Source organism: Pterocles gutturalis, unplaced genomic scaffold, assembly GCF_000699245.1.
Source record: "Pterocles gutturalis isolate BGI_N339 unplaced genomic scaffold, ASM69924v1 scaffold29590, whole genome shotgun sequence".
NCBI classification, from domain to species: Eukaryota; Metazoa; Chordata; class Aves; order Pterocliformes; family Pteroclidae; genus Pterocles; species Pterocles gutturalis.
This window is the reverse complement of record NW_010144360.1, coordinates 51,810-74,786: the sequence shown is the minus strand read 5'-3', so window position 1 is coordinate 74,786 and position 22,977 is coordinate 51,810. Positions and strand designations below refer to the sequence as shown.

The 22,977-nt window shown below is 49.1% G+C and overlaps 1 protein-coding gene across 1 annotated transcript in view; it reads right to left on the bottom strand.

Moving 5' to 3' along the window:
- Nucleotides 1-5,779: 5,779 nt before the first annotated feature.
- AFAP1L2 (actin filament associated protein 1-like 2) overlaps nucleotides 5,780-22,977 on the bottom strand; it is a gene marked incomplete at its 5' end in the record, with an annotated part of 25,714 nt that continues 8,516 nt past the window's right edge. The window contains 15 exons of the mRNA XM_010085080.1: nucleotides 5,780-6,145; nucleotides 6,515-6,643; nucleotides 7,249-7,430; nucleotides 7,827-7,988; nucleotides 8,246-8,438; nucleotides 8,528-8,767; nucleotides 9,474-9,585; nucleotides 10,066-10,211; nucleotides 11,879-12,090; nucleotides 12,440-12,544; nucleotides 13,478-13,562; nucleotides 14,279-14,368; nucleotides 14,892-15,071; nucleotides 15,656-15,861; nucleotides 21,767-21,857. Coding sequence (XP_010083382.1) covers nucleotides 6,119-6,145; nucleotides 6,515-6,643; nucleotides 7,249-7,430; nucleotides 7,827-7,988; nucleotides 8,246-8,438; nucleotides 8,528-8,767; nucleotides 9,474-9,585; nucleotides 10,066-10,211; nucleotides 11,879-12,090; nucleotides 12,440-12,544; nucleotides 13,478-13,562; nucleotides 14,279-14,368; nucleotides 14,892-15,071; nucleotides 15,656-15,861; nucleotides 21,767-21,857 — 2,160 coding nt within the window. The remainder of the gene's footprint in view (nucleotides 6,146-6,514; nucleotides 6,644-7,248; nucleotides 7,431-7,826; nucleotides 7,989-8,245; nucleotides 8,439-8,527; nucleotides 8,768-9,473; nucleotides 9,586-10,065; nucleotides 10,212-11,878; nucleotides 12,091-12,439; nucleotides 12,545-13,477; nucleotides 13,563-14,278; nucleotides 14,369-14,891; nucleotides 15,072-15,655; nucleotides 15,862-21,766; nucleotides 21,858-22,977) is intronic.

Sequence of the window (22,977 nt, the reverse complement as noted above, 5' to 3'; positions counted from 1 at the left end):
GCTCGTGCGGAAGGGGGATAATGTAGATTATGCACTAGCAGCCAGGTGCTGGAGTGAATGGCTTGTTACATGTAGGAAGGCAAATAAGAGGAAGGACACTGTTTATGAGCCTCTATTCTGTTTTGTAAGTTGTTCATGCTGCTTTCCTTCCTGAATTTATTTGGAATGATTGAGTATGGTTTAGCTTCATGGGCATTTTGTAGCCACGTATTTTTGATAAGGAGAGGTTTGAAAAGGATTGGTTTTGCAAGAGATTTCAATGGTTTATGCAGCTCCAAAGCCGAGTTGTGACAGTCAGTGCATGTTGCTGTCTTCAGTAAGCATGTTGGCTATTTTTCTCCTAGATTTGACCCAGGTCAAATCCAGTTACCTCTGCTGCAAACATGCCAGGTGAGGGCAATCCTCCAACCATCTGCAAACAAAGGTCTGTTCTGTTGTAGGCTCTGGACCGAGCCATGGTTTATACCATCCTGCTGGTCTTTGGACCTTGGTCTGTCTTCTTTTAGGTTTAACTACATTCCTCCCCTCCCAGCCTGACTCTTACCTGCCAGCCAGTCTGACCTGGATGTCAATGTCCTGAATGGCTTCCCACAGGCAGCCATGGTCTCTGCAGCACAAGCTGGTGGGCTGTGGTGATTCACATGTGTCTCCAAAGACAGTTTGGCCATGTGCCTGCATCCTTCAGAGCATCAGTCTCACTGGATCACTAGATCAATTTGTCCACCAAGCTCTAAAATTTATGTAATTGCTTCCCCAGGGCCTGTGGTTCACACTGTCGGGTTATTCTCTGCTGCCTTTCCCATGGTGTCCATCACCTTCAGAGAGCAGAAGCATCTGCGGACAGGGCTGAGGCAGAGACTGCCAGCGCCTGTGAAAATAGCATCTATTGTTCCCAGAAAAAGAAAAATCTCTTCACCCGGATGTCCTGGCCTCATGTTTTAATAGTAGCATTATCTGTACAGAGAGACACAAATTACTCCACAGGTTCGTTGTCAAAAGAATGGTCTAAAGCACTCTCAGGGATGAAAGCTGGCACTGAGACAGGGGCAGTGCTGTCGTACCTTGTGGGAGAAACCAGCAAGGAGAAAGAAACCAGAGTAGGAGAAGGAATTTCCTCTTCCTTTTCACTGCCACTTCAGTAGGTCGCCTGTGTCCTAAGGCACAGCAGAACAGAGGCTTAGTTGAAGGGCTGACATTTGGGATTGAAAGAGAAACTAATCTATTGATGGTACTTCAGCATGGCTGTAGCTAAGCTGCTGCTGTAAACCTGTCAGTCATCTCTTGTAGGCAGAATGGGCTAGATCAGACTCACGGCTGATATCTGAAGATGTGGTTTGTATTTTATAGTGCAGAAGCATCCATGGAACTGGCTGGGTTCCAGCTAGACTGCTCTGAAAGCTCTCCCCAGCCTTCCTGACCAACCGTCCTCCGTTGTGTGAAGGGGCAGCGAGACTGCCACTTCTCCCCCTTGTTGCCCCATTATGTCATTGGGTTTGCAGTTCCCTGGTGGTTTCTGCTATAGTTTGTCTAACAGCATCGTTGGTTTACTCCTCACAGGCATTTGTCATCTGCAGGATCAGTCTTCCCTCTCAAACTGAAGCATATTTACCTTGTCTGGCACACAGCTCTGGAGCTGGGATGTGCTTTCCTAGCCTCATACAGGTGTGTAAAGCCTTTTTCTTGTATCTCTGTTGCCTGCAGGATGGTTTGTACGGTGCTGCTGAGCACTTTGCCTTGTGTCAAATGTGGTTTGGATGTCATCTTTGTTTGTAAGTTCTTTTTATTTTATTACGTAACAATTAAGTACATTTTTGAGTGCATGTGCTTCACTAATACAAAGGATGCTTGCCTGGGTCCTGAGTTGGGGGAAACCCTGCATTTGTACCATCCTGCTGGTTTTAAGCACAGATAGACAAACCTCTCTGTGTGGTTCAGGAACTTCATACTGAAATCTCATGCTGGAAACAACATTTTTAATGTGGGATGGGATACTTCCAGCCCGGTGCATCAGTTTCTCAAGTGGAGGTGGTATAAAAGATGGGAAACTCATGGAGGAGTTTCAGGAAAGCTGGATCCTAAACCCCAGCCCTTAGCCTTGGGGTACATCTGGCTGAGGTCTCAGTGCCCAGAATGCCCCAGGGATCCCCAAGTGTCAGAGATCTACGTGTGCTGCAACTGTGACTTTCCTCCTAAATGTGACTGACCGCTGAAGCCTTGGATGGTTGCTCAGATGTGCTCTGGCGGCAGCAGCACCCACCAGCTGTCCTTCTGTAAGGGACAAAGTGCTTTGCGAGGTAAGGGGGCGTTGGGGCATTGGGAGGAGATGGGAAAAGCTGATCTGATAATAGGATCAGGATATATGGGACCTGTTGATCCCATGGGCAAGCAAGACATTGCTGAGCAGTTGTTGGAGCTGTTGTGTTTTGTTTTTTCTTTTTAAAAATTTGCGTTGAAGGTCCTGGCTAATTTCTAGGCCCTTTCTCCTGCAAATTTTAATCAAAAAAATAGTAAGTGACTTGGGTCTCTGACATGGTGCCTTATTAAATTCATTCTCACAGACTTGCTTTGATTCAGTCAGAAATACTTAATGAGAATTTACCCGATGGGAGCTCCTACCCTTAAGTCTGGGTCAATGTTTGAGCCTGGCACAGCCGCCGAGGAGGTGGGGTCCCTACAAAGCCAGTGCTAATCCTGTCTGGCATCAAGGAAGCGCAGAGCATGCTGTCTGTGCCAGGTCGTCCTTAGGTGGCTGGGCTGTTGCTGGTAGAGCTGAGAATTACTCCCACTCTGTGTAATTGCTGGATGAGCCTTGGCTGGTTGTGGGCCATGTGCCAACTTCAGGAGAGAGCCTGTTTCTCCTTTAAGAAACTGGGATTTAAGTAAGTGCCTTGAATTTCACCCCCTTTAGTCTTAACTTTCCCTCAGCAAGCAAAATCATGCCTGTTTGTGATGAGCACATGTGTTTGGTGCCTGTACTGTTTTGAGGTTTTGGGGTGCTTGGGTGAGCAAGCCTTTCAGTCTGGGTGCAGCCATGACCCCTGGCAGCTGTGTCTACTACCAGGATGCTCCATGGGGATTGAAAGGCAGAGGTGTGCTGGGGGCAGCTGGAGCCCATACCGAGATGTTGTAACACAGTTGGCTATAGGTAAAGGGCAGTGCTGCTGAGGAAGGAGTAGAGCAACTGCTGCTGCCCCTTCAGCTCACAAAACCAGCAACAACTGCGGGAGGGGAGCTAGTAGTGGTGCAGCCACCAAAAGCTATTTCACAAACGTGTCTGGTGTCTGTTCTGTAAAGACTGGCCTCAACTACTTCCCTTCCTTTGCAGTGCAACCCCATCCTGTTTTTTCCCTTCGGTGACTGCAAGCAGGCACTAAGCCTTGCACACAGTTGCTATCTAGTGGCCAGAGGAAGGTAGTGGATGCGTTTTGGTTTTTTTTCCTCTGCTGGTTTTGTGCAAGAGGACTGTGTGACTGAGAGACAGGCAGGAATCTGTTACACGCATTCATGCAAAGTTGTCTGGGCTATTGCTGTTTTCAGTGGGTTAGCTGCCTGAAAAAGTTTTGGTTGATGTTGCAGTCGTTATAGAGAAGTAAATTATTTAAGATATAGTCCATTGCAGTTACAGACTGCATAGATAAGGAACTTCATCGTAACTAACAGTGTTGGGGATTTGATGTGCATGAAATCTGCTGGAAAGTTAGAGCAGGGACAAATCTCTTTACACAGAAAAAAACACTGGTAACATAACATTTTATTATAAAATCCTCTAAAGCGCCACTTTATAGGTCACAGTTACAACAAAGGAAATGCCTTGAGTTAGGAGAACAATGGGGAGACGGAGACATTGTTTTAACGTTTCTTGTACTGGGAATTCATGTCACTCAGGACCTGCCTATGTTCACCATCCCCTGATAGAGATATCCCTGGAGGACCACTGAAGTTGTCGGGGCTGTGGTGCAGAAAGCAGAGCTGTTCTCATCCATCGCTGTCGCAGTACCACTGTGAAATGTCTGGACAACTTCTGGAGGATGACAGCAGGGTGCATGGTGAGGACATGGTACTACATATATATTTAGGGTGTAGAGAGGGTCTCCTGCCAGCTCATGATGGGGCAAAACAAAAGCTTCATAGTGTTCATGGCCTCCCTGTGGTTTGGAGAGGAAAGTCCCCAGGCTCCAGAACCAGAAGGTTCAGTGGTTTATTTGCATGAGTTTTTCCTACGTGTAAACCTTGCACAGGGACAAGCCTGACAGCTGGGGTTGATTAACTCCTCCTGGGGCCCTGGGACTAACAAATTTTAAAGTCCCTGCACTGCAGCAGGGACTTTAAAAGTAAGAGAAAAAAAAAACCAACAAACAAAAAAAACCAACAAAAACCAAACCACCACAGCAAATGGAGCAAGGGTACCTTTCTTGCCTCCAGGATGCCCTGACCAAGGGCTTTGCTACTCCCCAGCCCTGTGGAGGTGGTGAACCAGCCCAGAGCCCCTCAGCAGCACATCCTTGCTCATACCCCCTCCAACTGTTGGGCCTTTGTGTGAAGAAGGAGCATCCCTTTAGAGGTGTCCTTAGGCTTGTTAAAGGCTTTCAAATGTTGGGAAAGTCCATTTTGCCTGTCTTGTGTTTACCTTGGCTCTGTGTGCTGCCCATCACTGTAGCTGCAGGACCCCAGGAATAGCCAGGGTACCGGTGCTGCTTGGGCTTTGCAAGGTTGGAAAACAGCTGCAGCCCCCACACAGTCAACCCTGTTATTGATAGGGCTCCAGGGCTGAAGGACTATCAGAGGTGTCTCCAGGCCATCAGACATGACAGCAGGTTACAGGGAGCAGAGGGTGCATGGATTGCTGACACCCCCCCTTCAAATTTCAATGTCTCTAAGTTTAGCAGTCCCAAATGTCCAACATCTTTCATTAGAAGGCTTGGCTGGGGCAGAGAGGGGTGAGCTTTGTGGGCAACACTACCAGGGCCCAAAGGCTATATTAAGTTTAATTATTTGGAAATAAGGGTGACAGCACCGAGATGGCCAGCAGCCCACCAGGGACACGGAGCCCTGCCCCTGTAAAGGGGCCCATTTTGCATGGGGATGTCTGCAGCAGATTGTACAGCTGGGGGTTGGCTTGTGCTGCTGTGGCTCTGTGGGGACCAGAGAGCATCAGCAAAGTGGTGCTCACAGCTGGGCCAGGACCATGGGGATGGCTTTACTTCCCCTCCCCTTGGAAAGGGCAACCCCTTTAGAGTGCATTGGGATCCAGCTTCCCTGTCCAACAGATTGAGCAGCCCTGGGCCTTTGATAAATAGTTAAAAAGCATTCCAATATGATTTTTTTTGTTTGTTTGTTTCAGAACAAACTCCTCAGCTGAAGCAGATCAGGATCTTCAAGAAAATTAACTGAATGTGCTTGGCAGATCTTCTTTGCCACCATTGCATAGCACAGCTTACAGCACGAGAAGGTGAACAAGGGTCTCTTCTCGATAGTCTCACAAATCTGCAGCAGGCTGGTCAGAGTAACTACATGTTGGGATGCATGGGGACACTGATTAAAAATCCCCTGGACAGGCTGCTGTGTGCTCCTCATTCATGTCTTGAGCATTGCTCAGGTGTGGGTGTTGTCCTGGACTGAAGGCTGGATGTCTGCAGCTGAGTGATGATGGGCAGCAAGACAGGTGAGACTTGAGTTGGCTGCAACTTGCTGCAACCGGTTAAAAACCACCAGAGTATAAAGAATAGCGGGGGCCCCTTCTGAACCCACTACTGTCACTAATATAGAAACCTTAATAACTCACTGATAAACCTTCAGAGTAGAGATACACAAAACACCCCTATGTACAGTAACATTCTTGTTTACATCAACTGGGTTAGGAATTTGATGCAAGGATTGCCACTGGTTGTTACTGTTTTAGCTACGTGATTGGGACTTGTCTGGAAAGAGAAAGATGATTTGGGATAATTCGTATTGGCAGCTGTTGACTCCATTGCTGAGTCTGAGCAGTTGGCGCGATGTGCAGGAGGCGGTTGGTATGTGGTTGTGTTACACACCCAACCTCCACCTACAAATGATTAAATCCCCTTGGCCATGCATGGCCACTCCAATCTTTAGTCCATCTCTGAAAAATGTGGTTCTAACTGGCTCCCTTCTTCTCCCATTCCTGCCAAAGAATAAAGGCAAATTAGTCAAAAGGCAACTCTGGCAAGCCACAGTAGCTGTAGTGTGCACAGGATTAACCCCATCACCTGGCACCTGACTGGTTTTGGCCACAGGATGGGTGAGGGATGTCTCTCTGTTATAAGCAATACACACATTTATTCATTTAAATCGCAGCCAGTGCAAGCTCAGGTGAGAAGACCAGGGGAAAACCAGTGGTGCTTGGTCAGGGGTGCTTCCCAGACCAAGATGTGAGACCCGCCCCCCCCATCCCCCAGCCCCATCCCATCACAGCCAGTCTGCTCCACGGCTGGGAGGGAGAAGCAGCGGCTCTCCCAGGTGGATTTTTCTTCTGCCCCAATCAGTGCGTTACCTTAGCTTTCTGTAGGACTGTTCCTTTCCCTGTCACCATGACGGATAAAGGCCGGTTTTTTAAAGCCGTTGCTGAATTGACTGGTGAGTTCTCTGTGCTGTTTGCTGGACTGGCAGTTTTTACCTGAACCTACAATAAAAATAATAGAAATTGTGATGACTTCAGGCTACTGAGAGAGATTGCTGCCTTTTCCCACCATCTCCTAGAAAAGCTCAGCAGTCACATCCCCCATGCACTGAGATGTGGTTTTCAGTGACACGCGAATTTTGAAACACCACCAGGATGTGCATGTGTGGTGTGTTTGGGTGTTGAGCAGAGGGATGGAGCAGGGCTCAGGCACTGACCATCTCAATGTTGTGGCAACCAAGTTCACAGGAAGGAATTTAGATGCCTAAATCTCAACCCCCAAAAGCACCCCTTGGCTCAGCTGGGCGCAGAAGGAGCTGGGCCCAGACCTGCACAGCCATGGAGGATGTTGCTCAAGGTCCCAGAGGGAAATACAGCTGCTCTCCTGAGCCCCAGCCCACTTTCACCTCCACATTGTTGTTGTTATCTGATTACATTATTTTATGCATATTATATATAATAATGTATTAGTGTATAAATAGCATCTGTAATTTATATAAGATTCCATATATAATATTGTTGTTATTATGTTACTAAGCAGGCTGAGACAGTGTGACTGCCTGGCTGCTGGAAAGCTGCTGTCCCTCCCAGGGGTGCCCCCCACGTACCCGGGGGGCTGCGTTCTCCAGGTGCGTGGTGTCCACAGCAGTGCCCAGAGTCACAGGGCCAGACTCTGCCTTCTTCAGGTTCTCCTTCACCTCCACCAGGCTCAGCTCCAGGTCCACCCTCTGGCTCTCCTTCCGTTTGCACTCTTCTTCTATCTCCTTCAGCCTCTGCTCCAGCACCTTGTCTGGGAAGCGAGGAATTGCTTGGTGCGGGCTAGTTCCTGGGGGCCATGTGCAGAGCTGGGGTGGGCCCAGGCACTGGTGGGAGCTCTGCACTGCCCCTCCTCAGCACACAGCTCTGGGGGGCTGCAGGGCACTCGGGAAGCTCGTGAGGGGGGCAGGTACTGGAGCATCTATTACTCCTGTACCTTTTCCTTATATCTTGCCCCAAAGGGACCAAGACAAAGTGAGCTCTTGCTCTCGTGTGATTTGGGCTACATGATTTGTCTCAGAGAACCAGTCTTCTCCCTGCTGGAGGTGCCAAGCCCCTCGTGGTCCCAGGTGGACTAAGTTCATCACCCTCTCCTTCCCTGTGGTCCCACCTTGGCTCATTTCTATGCATCACCTCTTCCCCGCTCTACCTGTGCTGCCCGCAAGCATTTCCTTCAGCTCCCGCCTCTCCTTGCGCAGCTGGGTGAGCTGAGCACGGATTTCATCCTTCTCCTTCTCCAGCCGCTCCTTCTCCTCTGTAAACCGCTTCACCTCTGCCTCTGTCCTGTTCTTGCCCAGCTTGGTTTCCACTGCTGCTGCTAGAAACACAACCCCCCCAGACAAGCTCAGACAGGGAAAAAGCACAAGGGAAAACCTTTTCAGGTGCTTGGAGACAAAAAAAAATGAGGATCTGGAAAGTCACCAACCAAGAGACGCAGCAGCCCCTTGAGCACTGCAAAGCTACTGTATAGCAGGGGCAAGCTGAACCCCAGGGCAAAACTCACCCCTGGAGCAGCATCTCTTCTTGAGCCCCTGCAGGAGCCCGCACCCAGGGGTGCAGCCCACTCACCCGGCAGCGGCAGCTTGGGCCGGTGTGCGGGCAGGAGCTGGGGACTGCTCGCTGTCACTGTGCCCGCCGTCACCGTGCCTGCTGGCAGCTCGGGGGCCAGCTGGGGGAAGGCGATGTTCTGCTGCTGCGCCTGGATTTTGCCGGCGGGCATCCGCAGTGGCACCTCGTCAGGCTCCAGCTTCTCTGGGTGTTTCTAGGGGGGAAATTAAGTGGGGTGATGTGGTGGGGGGGGACTGGCTTGCTGATTAAGCCTGGCCCTGCCAGTTCAGTTCAGGACTGTACCTGCTCTGAGGTGTCCATCGCCTTGCTGCAGGGCTCAGCTTCCTTGGGCTGGAGGACTATCTCGGCTGTGTTCTCTGCTGCAGCCTTGTTGGCAGCCCTTTCCAAAGTCGGTGAGCTGAGGGGTGAAGCCTGGCACGACTTCTTGCTAGCACAGTGTAGAAAAGATTTCACTGGGGTGAGATCCAGGTACACTCTGTCTTGGTCTCCCTCCACTTTGTTCTCACTTTTGGGTACTTCTTCCTGCAAAAGGAGAATGTTTCCATGAAAAGCGACCATCTGCTGCAGCCAGAAGTACAGGAAACATCTCACTGCAAAGCAGCAGCATCTTGGGCAGTCTCAAGTATTTTATGTGAACCTTAGAGAATGGGGTTTTAGTTCCTTTAAGTCATTGCATAGAGGGCTTTTTGGTGTACTGAAGGAAAGGCCCCTCCTGCCCTCTTTCTATAGGTCTTTCCATGGTAGCAGCAGCCCTGTGCAAGGATCTCACACTGCTGTACCTCTAGCAACCCTTGCCAGATTCTTTGCCTTCCCCAGGATAACAGTCTCATCCCCAGCATGGCCCATCTTTCTTGTCCTCGCACACATAACTTGCTCTCCACAGGCTTCAAAAGGAATTTTGATAGACCGGGCTCCAAACAATCCATTATCTATTACCAAACAATCCATGCTGTTTGCTGATACAAACTGGGATTTTATCCCAGCTGCCTGAGGATCCCTACAGCACCTCCTGGAAACCTCTCTCCCATTCCTTAGTGACTCCTCTCGAGCACCCACTTCTGCCCTGTTGCAGAAGCCTGGATTTCCCCAGGGGCTGGGATTCCCCTTTGCTGGGGTGTGAAAACCCTCTCCCTTCACTGCTGGAGATTCCCCCTTGCCAGATGTCTGCCCGTGGTCTCCGCAGAGCTCGCTGCAGCAGGGCAGCTGCCTGCAGCACCGGGTGCCTTACCGCAGGCGGGTCTGGCAGATCCACATCGTCGTACAGCTCCTCCTGCGGCAGCCGGCCCTTGGGCAGGTTGTCGATGTAGGCGTTGGGCTCGGAGTACTTCCTCTGCATTAAGCTGTGACCAGGCAGCAGGACATCCCATCAGGAGGGATCAGTCTCACTGCATGGCCACACTGTGCTAAATTTTGGGGCATCTGAATGCAGCAGTCCAGGGGTCTGGGCAGGGTCACGCAGCGATGAGAAGATGGAGCCATGCACTGGGATCACTGCTCGTGTTGCCCATTAAGCAGCATCAACCAGTGTGGGTGCCCACGGTCCTGTACCCCCCAGCCCACCCCACTACCCTGCTGGTGCAAAGGCCACCTGGGCACATGCCCCTAGCCCCATGGCAAGCTGCAGCTCAGGTTAGATGCATCATGGTGGGACAAAGAAAAACACTCTCCTGTCCCGCACTGAGCTTCCAAAGAGAGCAGCTGAGCTACAGCCACAAATTTACCACCTCTTCCCATGGCAGCCAACCTCCCGTAAGCAGAGGGACCCCGCTCCCACTTACTTATGTCCCCTCCACCAGCCCCACGCGTTACCGCGAACTTACAAGAAGGAGTTCTTTGCAGCGCTCACAATGCAGGAAACCCGGTCAGCATCCACGTAATCGTAGGTAAATTCCTCCGGGTCTGTTTTTGAACCTGACTCCGACAAGAGGAGGCCCAGCCAGTGGCCCATTTCCTCCGAGGACTTTGCCTATGAGGTGATCAGACACATACTACAGGTTGCAACTGCAGTTTCGCTGCACTCCCAAGGCTTATGTTGGGAGAGAGCTATACTGGCAGTCCTCTGGGATTCCAAGGAGAAAGATGAATGGCTGGGTATTTATATTAAACCTTAGGCTGCATTAGAAGAAGTGCTGCTCTGTGGACTGATTTGCAAATTTGGAAGATATATGAATGCAGCTCTTTGCTTAACTCCTTCCTAAAATTTCTAGCCAGTTTGCATTTTTCTTTCAGTGGTGATTAGCTCAGCTGCCTACAAGAGTAAAAGAAGCCTTTGGGGCTGCAGATGCTGTTAGGAGCCAGCTTTGGCGAGGAAAGTGTGCGGGTTTTATTTTGCACCAGCAGAGCGCAGCAATGGGATTGCCAAACGCCGACCTGAGAGCCTGCAAGTTCCTGGTGCCAGAGCCCAAACCCCTTCCAGGGCTGTCTGCACAGGGGAGAGGGGAAGAGAAGAGCTTAAAGTGGGGTCAGAGAACATCAAAGAGAGCCCCTCGCTTTTGCATGGTCAGTACAAAATTCTCAGCTGCAATGAACAGTCTGATATTTTGCAAAACGAGGAGTTAAATACGGTGCCACAAAGTCAGCTCTAGCAAATCGCCGCCTGCTCTTTCTGGTAGTGGAGGATTTCTACCTGAAGCAAGAAGTGGGCTGATGCAGCCATCTTTTGCTTTGATTTGAGGAGTTAGAGCAGTAAGCACATAATAAAATTCAGGGCAAGTGAATCCCAAACGGGAAAGTATATTTTGAGCTTTCAATCTATTTTATTTAGCAGAGACTTCAGTCCCTGGGAAGCCTGCCAACCAGCCAGTCTGTACATCGAGTCTGACATCCCAAAAAAATACAGATTCTTCCATTCACAAAATGTAAATTTTCCCAGCACCTCTTCTTCACATCTGTAATTAGGCAAAATTTCTTAGACACAGACATACCCTGAATCAGAAGCTAAACAAAAACACCTTCAAACTTCATGGCAGGCCCTCCAAGTCGGTTGTTTAGCTATAAATATTCCACCCACTGGAAAAATACAGGAAATTGCTCACATTGTCCACCTCCTACTATAATCACGCTGTCGTCAGAGAGAACTAAGATTAGGGATAAACAGTTCTGGATGTAGGCAAAGGAAAGTAACAGATGGAGACGAATTCACTTGCACTTTCAGGGGTGGATCTGTGATCAGTTTACTCAGGATGCATGACCCATGGCTTTGGGACTCTCTATTTCCAGAAGATGAAGTTCTTTGTTCCTCCTAACTACAGACTTACATCCCTAAAGTGGCATTCCTCTCATCTAACATTAACCATCTGAAATGAAAACTGTATAACTTAGTCATCGAAGGTTATCCTATAGTCAGTGGAGAGAGATGGGCACCTCCAGAGGACCCTTCATCCCATCCTAAGATGAGTGCCTAAGATGAAGGCTGAATGGTCCTCTGGAGGCACCGGCATCAGACGCAGCCTGGATTACCAGCTAGGTGGGACACCTTCTAGGTGACCACAGGCAGATGAAGCAAAGTCCCACGCTTCAGGTTCTGTTTGGCTGGACTGAGGGTTTCTGTGGAGGACCTCACTGGCATTAGGCTTACTATGACACCTGACATGATGACTTAAAGCAGAGCTTGCTTGGAGATATACACCTTACCTCCAGAATGACCCGTTCTTCTCCATTGTGCAGGATGCGGAAGGAATAGAGATGATCAGGGCTTGGCTCTGGGATAACTTCACAACCTGCCAAACTCAGGGGTTGCTGAGCCAGTTTGCTTCGGTTCTTGTCCTGGTAGAAATGGAGGTGACCATCTTTTATCTGACACCAGCGGGACTTCCACTGGCTGTTCACTAGCACGTTCAGGTAACCTGCAAGCAAGCACAGGTTACTTAGGCATATTTTCCATCCCACAGGGAGAGGGAATCCAAACTCATCTGTGTGCATGGGGATGGCTGATGAGTAAGTTCTGAGATCACCGCACAACACAAAGCCCCAGGCAAGGACGAAGAGCAGAAGCACAAAGACAAGCTATCCTACCCATACAAAACAGGGTGAAAAGGGTAAAAATCTGTTCAAAATGAGATTCTTGAAATTTAGGTGAAGTTTGGAGCAGCAAGCTGGCTGCACGTGGTTGGACAAAGCTGGTCCCAACTGGTGAATTCCAGCTGACCCAGCCCTGAGATAAGTCCCTGCAAGGGAGTTCACGCTGCCACTTACTGGAAGTCTCCAAGGATCTCTCTGGGCTATCCAAGGAGCTGGATTTTTTCCTCCCAAGGTTCATGAGGTTACTCAGTTTCAGGCCAGTTGTGCCCTTCTTCTTAACTACCAGAAAACAAAAAGAAAAATATATATGTATGGTTTTCCCAACTTGCACCAGCTGGGTGTCCTGCCCCAAAGCCACCTGTGCTGCCATCCTGCACCCAGCAATGCTGCGGCACATGCATCGCTTGCAGAGGACAAACCTGCGACTCAGGGACAGGCTGTAATAGTCCAAAGCCCAGGGAGATATGATGAGCAAGCGGCACAAGTCATGTCAGTGAAGTGGTGTGCCCAAGATACTTTATATTGCTTTAAGGCTGGGTTAATGCTGACCAAACACCAGTGGCTGCTGGAGCTGGGGGAAGGCTGTTTGCACAGGTTGTGCTGGGCAGGTGCCAACCGCCCTTCACTTTCTTACACTACAAAAACTGAATTAAAAAGCATTACCCATAAATATTTACTGCCTTCAAGTCATGAGTCCCACCACCCTTCCAACAGCGCATCTCCTCTTATAATGTACTTATCTGCCCCATCTTAGAGATGGAGAATGGAGCTTAAAGCCTAGAGTTGGGTCCCCTAGTGTTAGGGTGTAAGTCTCCCATTGGAGACAGCTCAGCATTTCACACAGGTACACCCAGTTTCTCTGCAGACATCTCTGAGGAAAGTCACTTGGGTTGCATTTGTGACATCTCAAACTGTTCCAAAGTGACTTGCCCAGAGTCATGCAGGATCTGTGTGGTACAGCAGGTATCACACCAGGTTTCTCAAGCCCTATCCTAACTCTTAACTGCTGAGAAATCCCAGCATTCACCTGTCACTTCATTATGGGCAAAAAAAAAGCACTGAAATCCAATTCACAGGCAGGGAATTCACATGCAGGTTTCACCCCACAGCAGGTCAGTTTGGGGTGGCAGTGGCAGGAAAGGCTACAGAAAGCCTCGCTGCACACAGGATCAATGGCCCAGTTTCCGCCTCATTCCCAGGGTGAAGTTTTACCATCTTTTATCTCAGCAGTCTCTGGGTGGCCGTCGGTGCTGCTCCCGCTCTCAGAGGCTGCAGAGTACCTCTCAGATACCTCCACCTGTCAACAAGCACCAGACACAAGTTCTGCAGATGCACGTGACCCGTTCCTCCAGCCAGAACCTGTCACAAGCGCCTTTCCTCCCCCTCCTAAATTACAAGGTCCATAGCAGATGCTTTCACACAGACATCCCCACCCACCCACTCACACTGTGCCCTCCCCGTTGTTTCTGAGCCCGGCATGGGCAGACCTGACACACAAACTGCCCGGGCTGGGCTCGCTTCTAAGGTGATGTGGTGGTACCACTGGTGTCAACCCTATGGCCTCCTGCCCTGCAGCCTGTCTGGGGGGGGAGATTTGCCAGTCCCCTTAGGAGGGCATGGGTAGAGAAGATGGCCAGCTGCCCAAAACATGCATCATGAGACTTAGAAGGTTTCCCCTGGGAACATCACCTAAACCTAGACTAGAGACCGGCCCAAACCCTGGCATCCAGGGGTCTGTGTCCCTTCCAAAGTTCTTGGCGAGCACAGCTGCTGTGTTGGATGAGATAGTGCTGCTACCCTGTTAGCCCAATGCTGAGTCAGTTTTGGAGGAAAGATGTGGCAATAAAATTGCAAAGGGAAATTAAGATTGTTCCAATAACACTCCTTTTCAGCAGAAGAGGTGTCTGGGTTTTGTTCATATCAGTCTTTGCTCAGACAAAATTACTTCACCTATAAGTATTATTTATTAAAGGAACAGGGTGGAAAAGCCTAAGTGCAGAGACAAAGGTGTACCTTCGGGTAACTGAGACGCTGCGAATCTGGGATGTACTGGTTGCCTTCGCTGCCTCCTTCACACAGCAGACCGCTGGTCTCCTGGATTACCTGTGCAGAGGAGAAGCCACAGCTTGTAAGAGAGCTGCAGTAACGGAATCAGGACTTCTCCCACCCAGGACAGGCAAAACCACAGCAGCCTGGGAGACCCATGGTTTTCGCTCCCTGCGACCCCGGGGACTTTCCTGGTGTTGCAGCAGGCAGCCAGCAGAAATTGCTGGATGCGAGTCAGCGGGGGGGAGGCTGCCAGCAAAGGAGCTGCATAGCCCTGCTTCCACCCCAGGCTTCTTCTGCTGCTGCTGTCTCAGGGAAAGGGCCACATCTCCCCATCCTCAGCCAATTCATTGTGGACACCCACCCCAGACATCCCTCCTGCTGGTGACTGGCTTCCTGCATGCAGAAGGCAGGAGGGAGCTGCAAGATGCTATCCCGGGACATGAAAATGAAGTGTGTATTTGTATACGGGCTTGCAGTGAGGAAGGCAGCCAAAACACACAAGGACAGGACTGAGAGAAGATACGGGCTCTCAGCAAAGCCAAGATAGAAGCAGGGCAAGCCCAAAGGCACCACTGACCCTGAGCCACTGCTCTGCCTGGTCTTTGCTCTGCAGCCCCAGCACGATGACGTCGGCATTCATGGGGATGATCTTCAGCTTGTGCTCCTTCTTCCTCACTTGCTTTTCCTTGTGAATGACAGTGCAGCCCAGCAAATTCACGTCAAGCTGAGGGTTGTGGTCTTTGGAGCTCTTGTAGCACTGGAGGGAAGATGGGAGAGGAGGTAAGAGGCTGAAGAGGAGCCGTCCCTCTTGCCCGCTGGCGTGAACTCACCCATAGAAGTGGCTCAGCACAACCACATGCATTAAGTGCACTGAACACAAGAAGGTCCTATAGGTCCTATAAGGCTGACACACCTACAAGGACTACACAAAGGACATCTCTATGTGTACAGAGACACACATACATACATCTATGTACATGCACATATAGTCTGAAATACCTCTCACAGACACTGTTAGAGGGTCAAGTATGTGGTCAGCCAGTGGGATAAGCAGCCCTTCTGCTTCACCACCTTGGAAAATTTCCACAAACACCATTTCTAGTATTTTGGGAGTTGGGGATTTTGGCCACAGATGTGCCCTTGTGTCCCCCTCAGCAGTCCAACGTCCATGTCCCTTTTGAAAATGGAACGAGAACCCCAAATATATGGGGCATAGTTTTTGAAGCATTACTTCTAGAGGTACTTTGTTTTGCCAGCTAGTTAACGTGGCCTGAGATGCTACTTCCCTCCCCAGCTCATGAAAATAGGTTGTTTTAGGCAGAGAGTGGAGGATCTACCCACCAGCAACCTGGTGTCCTTGATAACACAGAGCTGTTTTGCCCACTGTCCCAGCCACTTCTTTCTCCACAGGAATGCGCAGATGCGGGCATCCTTCATCAGCTCAATGGTGGCTTCCGTGGATGGCCACTGGTGAGTTGCTGACTTGCCTTTGCTGCTCTCTTCTTCATCATAAGATTCATAGGAGCTACTAATGGCTTCACCATCTTCTATAACAAAAGCAAAGCTTTACTATTAAATACATTCCTAGGACAACTCTGGGCCTATTGCTTGCCTCAGCCATGCTCACACATGCAAAAGCTCCCAGCGTAGGAATGTGTCTTTTGAGGCTCTCATACAGGAAGATAATCAAAAGGAAAATAACCCTCATAGATAATTTTTTCTTCCTAGTCCAATATTAATCTTATTGCAGTGTTTTGTGCCTAATAGTCTCGTTAGCAAACACTCAAAAGACACTTCTCAGTTGACCACAAATTTGAGAACATTCCCTTAGACATTTCTGATGTTTGCTGCCTTCCCCCCTCCCCCCCCAAAGATGCCTTTTGTATTTTTCACTTCAAGCCAAACACTCATGATTCTTAAATGCAACAATCAGCCCTTGTCCTCTGAATGTCAGAAGTAAAAATAGTATTTGCAAGGCCATGCAGGAAGCAATGATCTATTGTATTTGAGACGTCATTCCACTTTCCCTCTCTGGGCTAACAGGTCTCTCTCTTCTCAGCATCTAAGGGACAGCAAGGGGCTTTGAAGTAATACACTGTCGCAGCAGCAAAAATTAGTCATAAATGGCAGCTGTCAATAACAGTAATCACATTTTTTATGTTCATCCTTAAATGGATTGCTACGTTATTAGGATGAGTTGGGATTTTCCATACCTAGCTCTAATGTACTGTAGGTTATTGGAGTTTTCAGCTGATAGGAACAGCTGGTCATTGGTAGCAGACCCATCAAAACAAAATATTCCCACTGACTGCAGGGGAATTTCTGGTGCTCTGCTGGCATTTACAGTATGGCTCCTATTCACAAGGCAAGCTCACATAGAAAGATGGCAAGATTTGATCAGCATATGTGTAGCGTTTTGCATTCTTGTCCTACCAAACAGCATGGAGGAATATCGTTCAGTTTCTCTCAGCAGAATTTAATCTAATTTTGATTCTCATCAAATCTTAATATCCACATAAAAATAACATTATCAGATTGGTGCAAAATAAAAAAAGGAAAAGCAGCCGGAAAAGAGGAAAAAAACCATTATGAGCTTCACTGAAGAACATTTCTTGAGGTTTTTTTTTTTTAAACAAAAGGAACTGAGATGCAGTAACAAAGCTACAGCCTTACCCCAGTGAAATCTCACTCTATAACATCCCTCAAGTGATCAAAGCTGCACCAACTAAACAAACTTACTAAAAAGCAAATACTCCCTTTCAAAGTCTCTGAACGGTGCTGACAGCACACTGCTGGCTCACCATCTCCATACCCTCAACATATTGGACTGTCCACCTTTTATGGGAAAAAACCACCATTATCACTATGCTGATTTTGTCCATAGGCACCCTGGCCAGAAATTCAGGTGGAGTAAAAGTGCTGAGGTTTCTCATCCCTAGAAATACCGAGAAGCTGAACCTCTGCACTGCTCGGGACCCTTCCTTATGCAGCAGCAAGGATGCCTAAGGGAACCTCATCTTCTAAATCTTCCTCCTTACCAACATGGGGCTATGGCTAACTGCCTCTCTGGCTCCTTTTGGGTGTCTCTGGTGCCCCTCACATAGGCGTTAGGTCTCAGGCTGCCACCTTTCTCCTGGGGAATAGCACTTTTCTTCCGTGCTCTTGGTGAGAGCGCTGGCTGCTCTTCTGTCCATCAACCACAACCACAAGTGCCTCATGAGATAAGCTCTTTACCTGAAGAGCTGCAGCCGGTGCTGGCCTGGTGACACTGCTACAGCCTCATGATGGAAAGGCATTTTCCAGGCTGTGTAGTTGTCAAACTGGGACAAACCCTGCTTGGGCGACTTGAGACAACACTGTCATTACTACCAGAGCTCACTCAATCCCAAGTCATACAGCTCAGTCACTTCAGTACAAGGTCTCCATTTCCACCTACCGGCAGTTTCAGCTAAGAGCACAGCTTTATCCTCTCATTGAGGTGACATCAGTGGCAGCCACTTTCATGGATGTCTTTATCTAATCCACCTCTGCTTTCCTGTTTTGTCTTTCCAAGGAGCTAACTCAATACTGTACTACAGGAAACTCCAACCATCCCCTACACCAGAGCTTCCTCTGCCCAAGCAGAGCACCTACAGCACCTAGAACCTACAACTGAACAGCTACTTGTCAATACAGCCAGCGTTACCACATATCAGCTCCACATCAGCTGCCAGAACCAGGGGAATAAAGCCTAGGGAAGTTCTCTTCATTGTTGTCTAGAGCATGGGGAAAGCACAAAAAATGCCACCTTCCGTATACCAGCATGGGGAGAGAGAGGGGAGAGGTGGTTACCCTCCATGCAGGTAAATGGGTAATGCCAGGGGCAGACACCTGATCATCTTTGCTAAAAATGGGGGGTTTGCTTTTTTTTTTTTTTTTTAATTAAAAAAAGGGCACTTCAGGTTTGGAAAGCATGCCATACCCATCGTTATTGTGGCGTAAATAACGCCCTCAGTAACCTGCAACCCTGGCCTGGGTCCAGCCGCAGCAAGCCTACCAAAAAGACCTGCACAGTCAAAAGGAAAGAGAAAGGGAGACAAAGAGAGAAAGACACAGATAAGCAAATGCAAAGAACAAGGGCATCAGTCCTGGCTCAGCCCCGCGCTCCCCCCTTGGCGGTGAGGCTGCCCATCCCCTCGAGCACGCTGTACAGTGAGACTTCAAACAGGGACAACGTTTGCAACTCGCTCCCTCGAACAAGGCCTTTAAAACAGAATCATCATCATTGTAATTAAAATCAGCCAGGGCAGATGAGCTGTTTCAGCCGGAATAATTATTGCTCGGTTGGCAGTCATGTTGTCCCTCATGTTTTCACTCTGTTTCTTATCACACCCTACAATTATGCAAACGCAGCCGAGGACGATAATGGTTTAACACATTTCAGCCCAGGAGGAAAGGGAAGCAGCAGCATTTGCTGAAGGTGTAAAATGAAAGGCAGAGGCGTCCCCAGTGGAGGGACAGGAATCCTGCTGATGAAAGAGGGACCCCCAGACCCAGCAGACTCGCCTGCCTGCTTCATTTCAATTAATTCACCCACGGTTTGTCACATACAGTGCCTCTCAGTCCCACCTCTGATGCTGCACAAATCCTCTATCTCCTCAGCCTGTCTGGAGACTTGCTTGGATGTCCTTTCTTGGCAGTGCATCCACTAATTTTAGTGATGTTCCTATTTTTGTTTGATTTCACTACACCCATTTGTTTGGAGACGCATAGGTGTCTCCCAAGGCTCGTGCTGTAACTCTGTCAGAAACACGACCAGCAGCTCCCTGATTGCCAGCCCCTTCCCTACCCAGCTTGTGGGGGGTGAGCACAGGGGGCTTGGGGGCTACTGCCATCACGTTCTGCATCTCTGGCCAGGGCAAACCCAAGCACGTCCAGACTGCCCTTTAGCAGCAGCAGTCGCAAGGTCTCGAGGCAGCTGCTAGCAATGAGCATCACTCCACACAGGACAGGTACAGGGTACTATGCCCATCTGATAAGGTGAGGGGAGGAAAAAGGGATGGGGAGACCAGTTTTGCACTCGTTGAACCAATGGGGAGGACCAAGACCTGCAGGTTTGCCCCTGATACCATAGGTTTTGAAGCCTGATCTCTTGAGGCAAATCGAAGCACCAGCAGCATCCCAGCATCGCTGCCTGACCTACTCTCTGCACAGCATGCCCTGCTTCACCCCCTCCCAAGCCCCCAAAACAGTCATGGGAGGCAAAGGCACCATGCACCTCAGCGGCGAGGGACTGCCTGGACTTGCACATCCCACCCCTGCTCACTGCACAGGCTCCTATCTCCACTTAAGCCTGTGATATCGCTTGCTACAACACCGAAATCGCCGGTCAAACAGCTATTCCTAACAGTCACAGAGTGCCCCATTTTGACAGTGCTCCCATCGTAAGGGCCTTTTCTCTCTTTTTTCGACTATGCTTGCAGGGCTCTGATCTCTCACTTCCTTAAGCATCTGACTGGCCTGAATTTCAGTGGGTGGTGGGTGTATTTGCATCTTTGAGCAGCAGGTTACCAAGGAAAAGCAGAGGTTTGAGCTGGGTGTGTGCTTATCGCTCCTGCCAGCCAAGCTCTGAGCGCAACGGGAGTTCATGGAGCTGCCTGGATACCGTAACCTGGGCTTCCCCAGCACACCGATCCACAGGCAAGCTCCAGCTAATCCCGGGGTATGTCTTTACATGCCATGGCTCTTAGCACATTATCCTCTTTCCTAATGTGCATCAGGGAAAAAAATAGTCCATTTATCTTACAGAGCAGGCAACTGGAAACTCCCTGTGGGGAGGAAACTCTCCTGCAGGAGGGCTTCACCCCACTGCGCCCAAATATCACAGCCCTGCTCTCAGCCAAACAACCCCGAGCCTTTCTGCGAAACTGAGCTGGCACCTAACTGCACATGGCAGAGCGGAGGGAGCCTCTCCTCTGCACCAAATGGCACATTTCACCCTGGCCATGATGAGCCTGCACTTTTGTCATTCAGCTGGGTGTCATCATCATGTTCACTGCTGTGGCGTGGTTGCAGCCAAAACAGGATGGGTCAGGGAAACAATCACAGAAACATAGAATGGTTTGGGTTGGAAGGGACCTTTAAAGATCATTGAGTTCCACCCCCCTGCCATGGGCAGGGACACCTCCCACTAGCCCAGGTTGCTCAAAGCCTCATCCAGCCTGGCCTTGAACCCCTCCAGGGATGGGGCATCCACAGCTTCTCTGGGCAAAGATCTCTCTATGTCTCCCTTTTTTGTTTAGCATTGTAAATGCTAGGCCGTCATGAGAACAACGACCTACACTGAGCTACGAGATGTCTGGGTGTGCAAGGCGCACACACGCAGCAAGGGCTGTTCGGACACATCAACCCCCGGCTGCTTCAAGCAGTGGCGTCACTGGTGCATCCCTGCCAGGGAGCTTCAAAGCCCAGTGGTGCACACCGGGGCTGGACAGGACCCAGCTTCTCTTATACACAGCTCCAGTTGAACAGCCAAGGGTTTAGATCCAAATCTTTTATCCTGAACTCTCACTCCTCTGCTTGCCTCGACTCTCCCTGCTCAGCTCTGCCCCACGCAACATTCATCATTGCACCCGCTCTGCTGCAGTCCAGGCTGATGGGCAGAGATCTGCTGCTGCAGCAGAGCGATAGAATCTCTCATTTGGGCTTAAATGGATTATACAGTGATGACAAGATCAGCTGTTATCAGAGGAAGATAAATCTCTCATGAAGGGTGTTCACCAAAAGAAGGATCCACCTTAAAAAGTGAGAATCTGGGAGCTCAGCCTGTGTGCAGCAGTGTCCTCCTGAAGGGGTGGGGGGCCCATGGGTGACAGGTATTGGTGGCACTGTTGAGGACATTGCTGGGAGGTGCCAGCCCAGGCAGCGAGTGAGTGTGAAAAGAGGGAACCCACACACTGTCCCCTCACATGAAGCGTGGCTTTCTAATCACGTTTACAGATGGTTAAACTGCCACAAGAGACAGAGCTGAATAAATAGGCAATTATAAAAATGGTTATCACGTCTAGCAGACCAACAGAGTCAGGGATTTTGAGCCCCAAAGGGACGATTAGAGCACTAGGACATGAACACAAGCCACCACAGCTTCACCACTCACTCACTCCTCAATAGAAACCTGCATTTGACTACAGCCTGTCTTCCAGAAAACCATCAAGACAAAGAGAACCCACAATCGTTTATAATATTTTACAGTGATGTTATGTTAACTCAGGCATACTACTTATTAAAACTTTGAGTATCATTAGCCTTTTCTTTCTAACTACCATTACAGGTGTAATATCAAGCACGACCAGCACCAGAAAAAAAATCTGTCACACAAGCTGTAAGAAATGTCTGCACTTTTTACTCATTCTCATAAACCTCGAGTCCTCCAGTTTCCATCTGAAATCCCCCAGAGAATTAGCTGTGATATACCATTTACAGAGACATCATACGGCTCAGCCTCTTCATAGTATCCCTCTGGGGATTCGATCTTGGGCACCGCAGGTTGCTTTGTTTCAGGAACCTGCAGAATAAATAAATAAAAGCAGCATTATTTAAGGTAAAAACAGATACTTGAAAACAATGAGGCATCCTTTTTTTTTCTTTTTTTTTTTTTTTCCCCCAGCACTTAAGTACATCCTAGTGAATGAGATCTTTTAGATGTGTACACCAGGATTTTAATGTAAACTGGTTGAGATGACAGGGAAGAAAGAGACTGATGAGGGTTTCCAGTGTACTGTTGGTTCAAATACAAAGGCGTTCTTTGAAATCATTGTATAATTGTGTCACAAATGTTACTTTCTCTAATACTGCTGAAAGCCCTGGGAAGATCAACTCATAGGTTTCCTCAAAAGCAGCGCTTGTAACCCGTTAGCCTTACCGCGAACTGGGACTTCTGCCTGCTGCACCGACACCTCTAAGCTACTCATCATAACTGGGAATGATCTTAACTGGAACCAGAAGGGCAGACTTTTGGTGCATTCCTGGCTTTACAATGAAAAGTGTAGCCTGAATGGTCGCTGGTCGTGTCTCCAAGTCTCTGACTGACAGCAAACCAACAGCTAGAAGTCTCTGCCTTAGGAACTACATCAGGAATCTTTAATTGTGCTCTGAGCAAAAAATGAAGGAAATGGATAAACAACACAGATGGAAAAGAAGCCTTTGAAAAGAGTCCAAGTGCTGGAAAATCCCTGTGGTGCCTGCCAAACCCCTCCCTAAACACAAGCAAGGACTGGCAGGAAAAACACAGCCTTGATGCTTTAGAAATACCAACACATGAGAAGAAAAAAAAAAAAAAACAAATGAAAAAAAAAAAAAAAAAAAAAAAAAAGGGAAGCTAAGAAACAAACTTTTTACTTTTCAAGTAATTCACATGGTTGCTGAATGTGAGACAGTGGAGCCGGAGGCCAGAGATCACAGTAGGATGAGTGCACAGATTATGCTCTTCCCATCTCCCACCACGATCCAACAGTAGTGTTCCCCCATTCCCCAGTGTGGTGTCCCCCCTCCTTGCCCAGGTCAAACCACCCCCAGTTATCTGACAACAGTATGCTCTGCCTCACACTGCTTCAGCTGGCTTCTGACCGAGACCTGTGCAAATCCTGGACAGGATGTCCAGTGCGTGCAGGGCTAAAGCCCCGCTC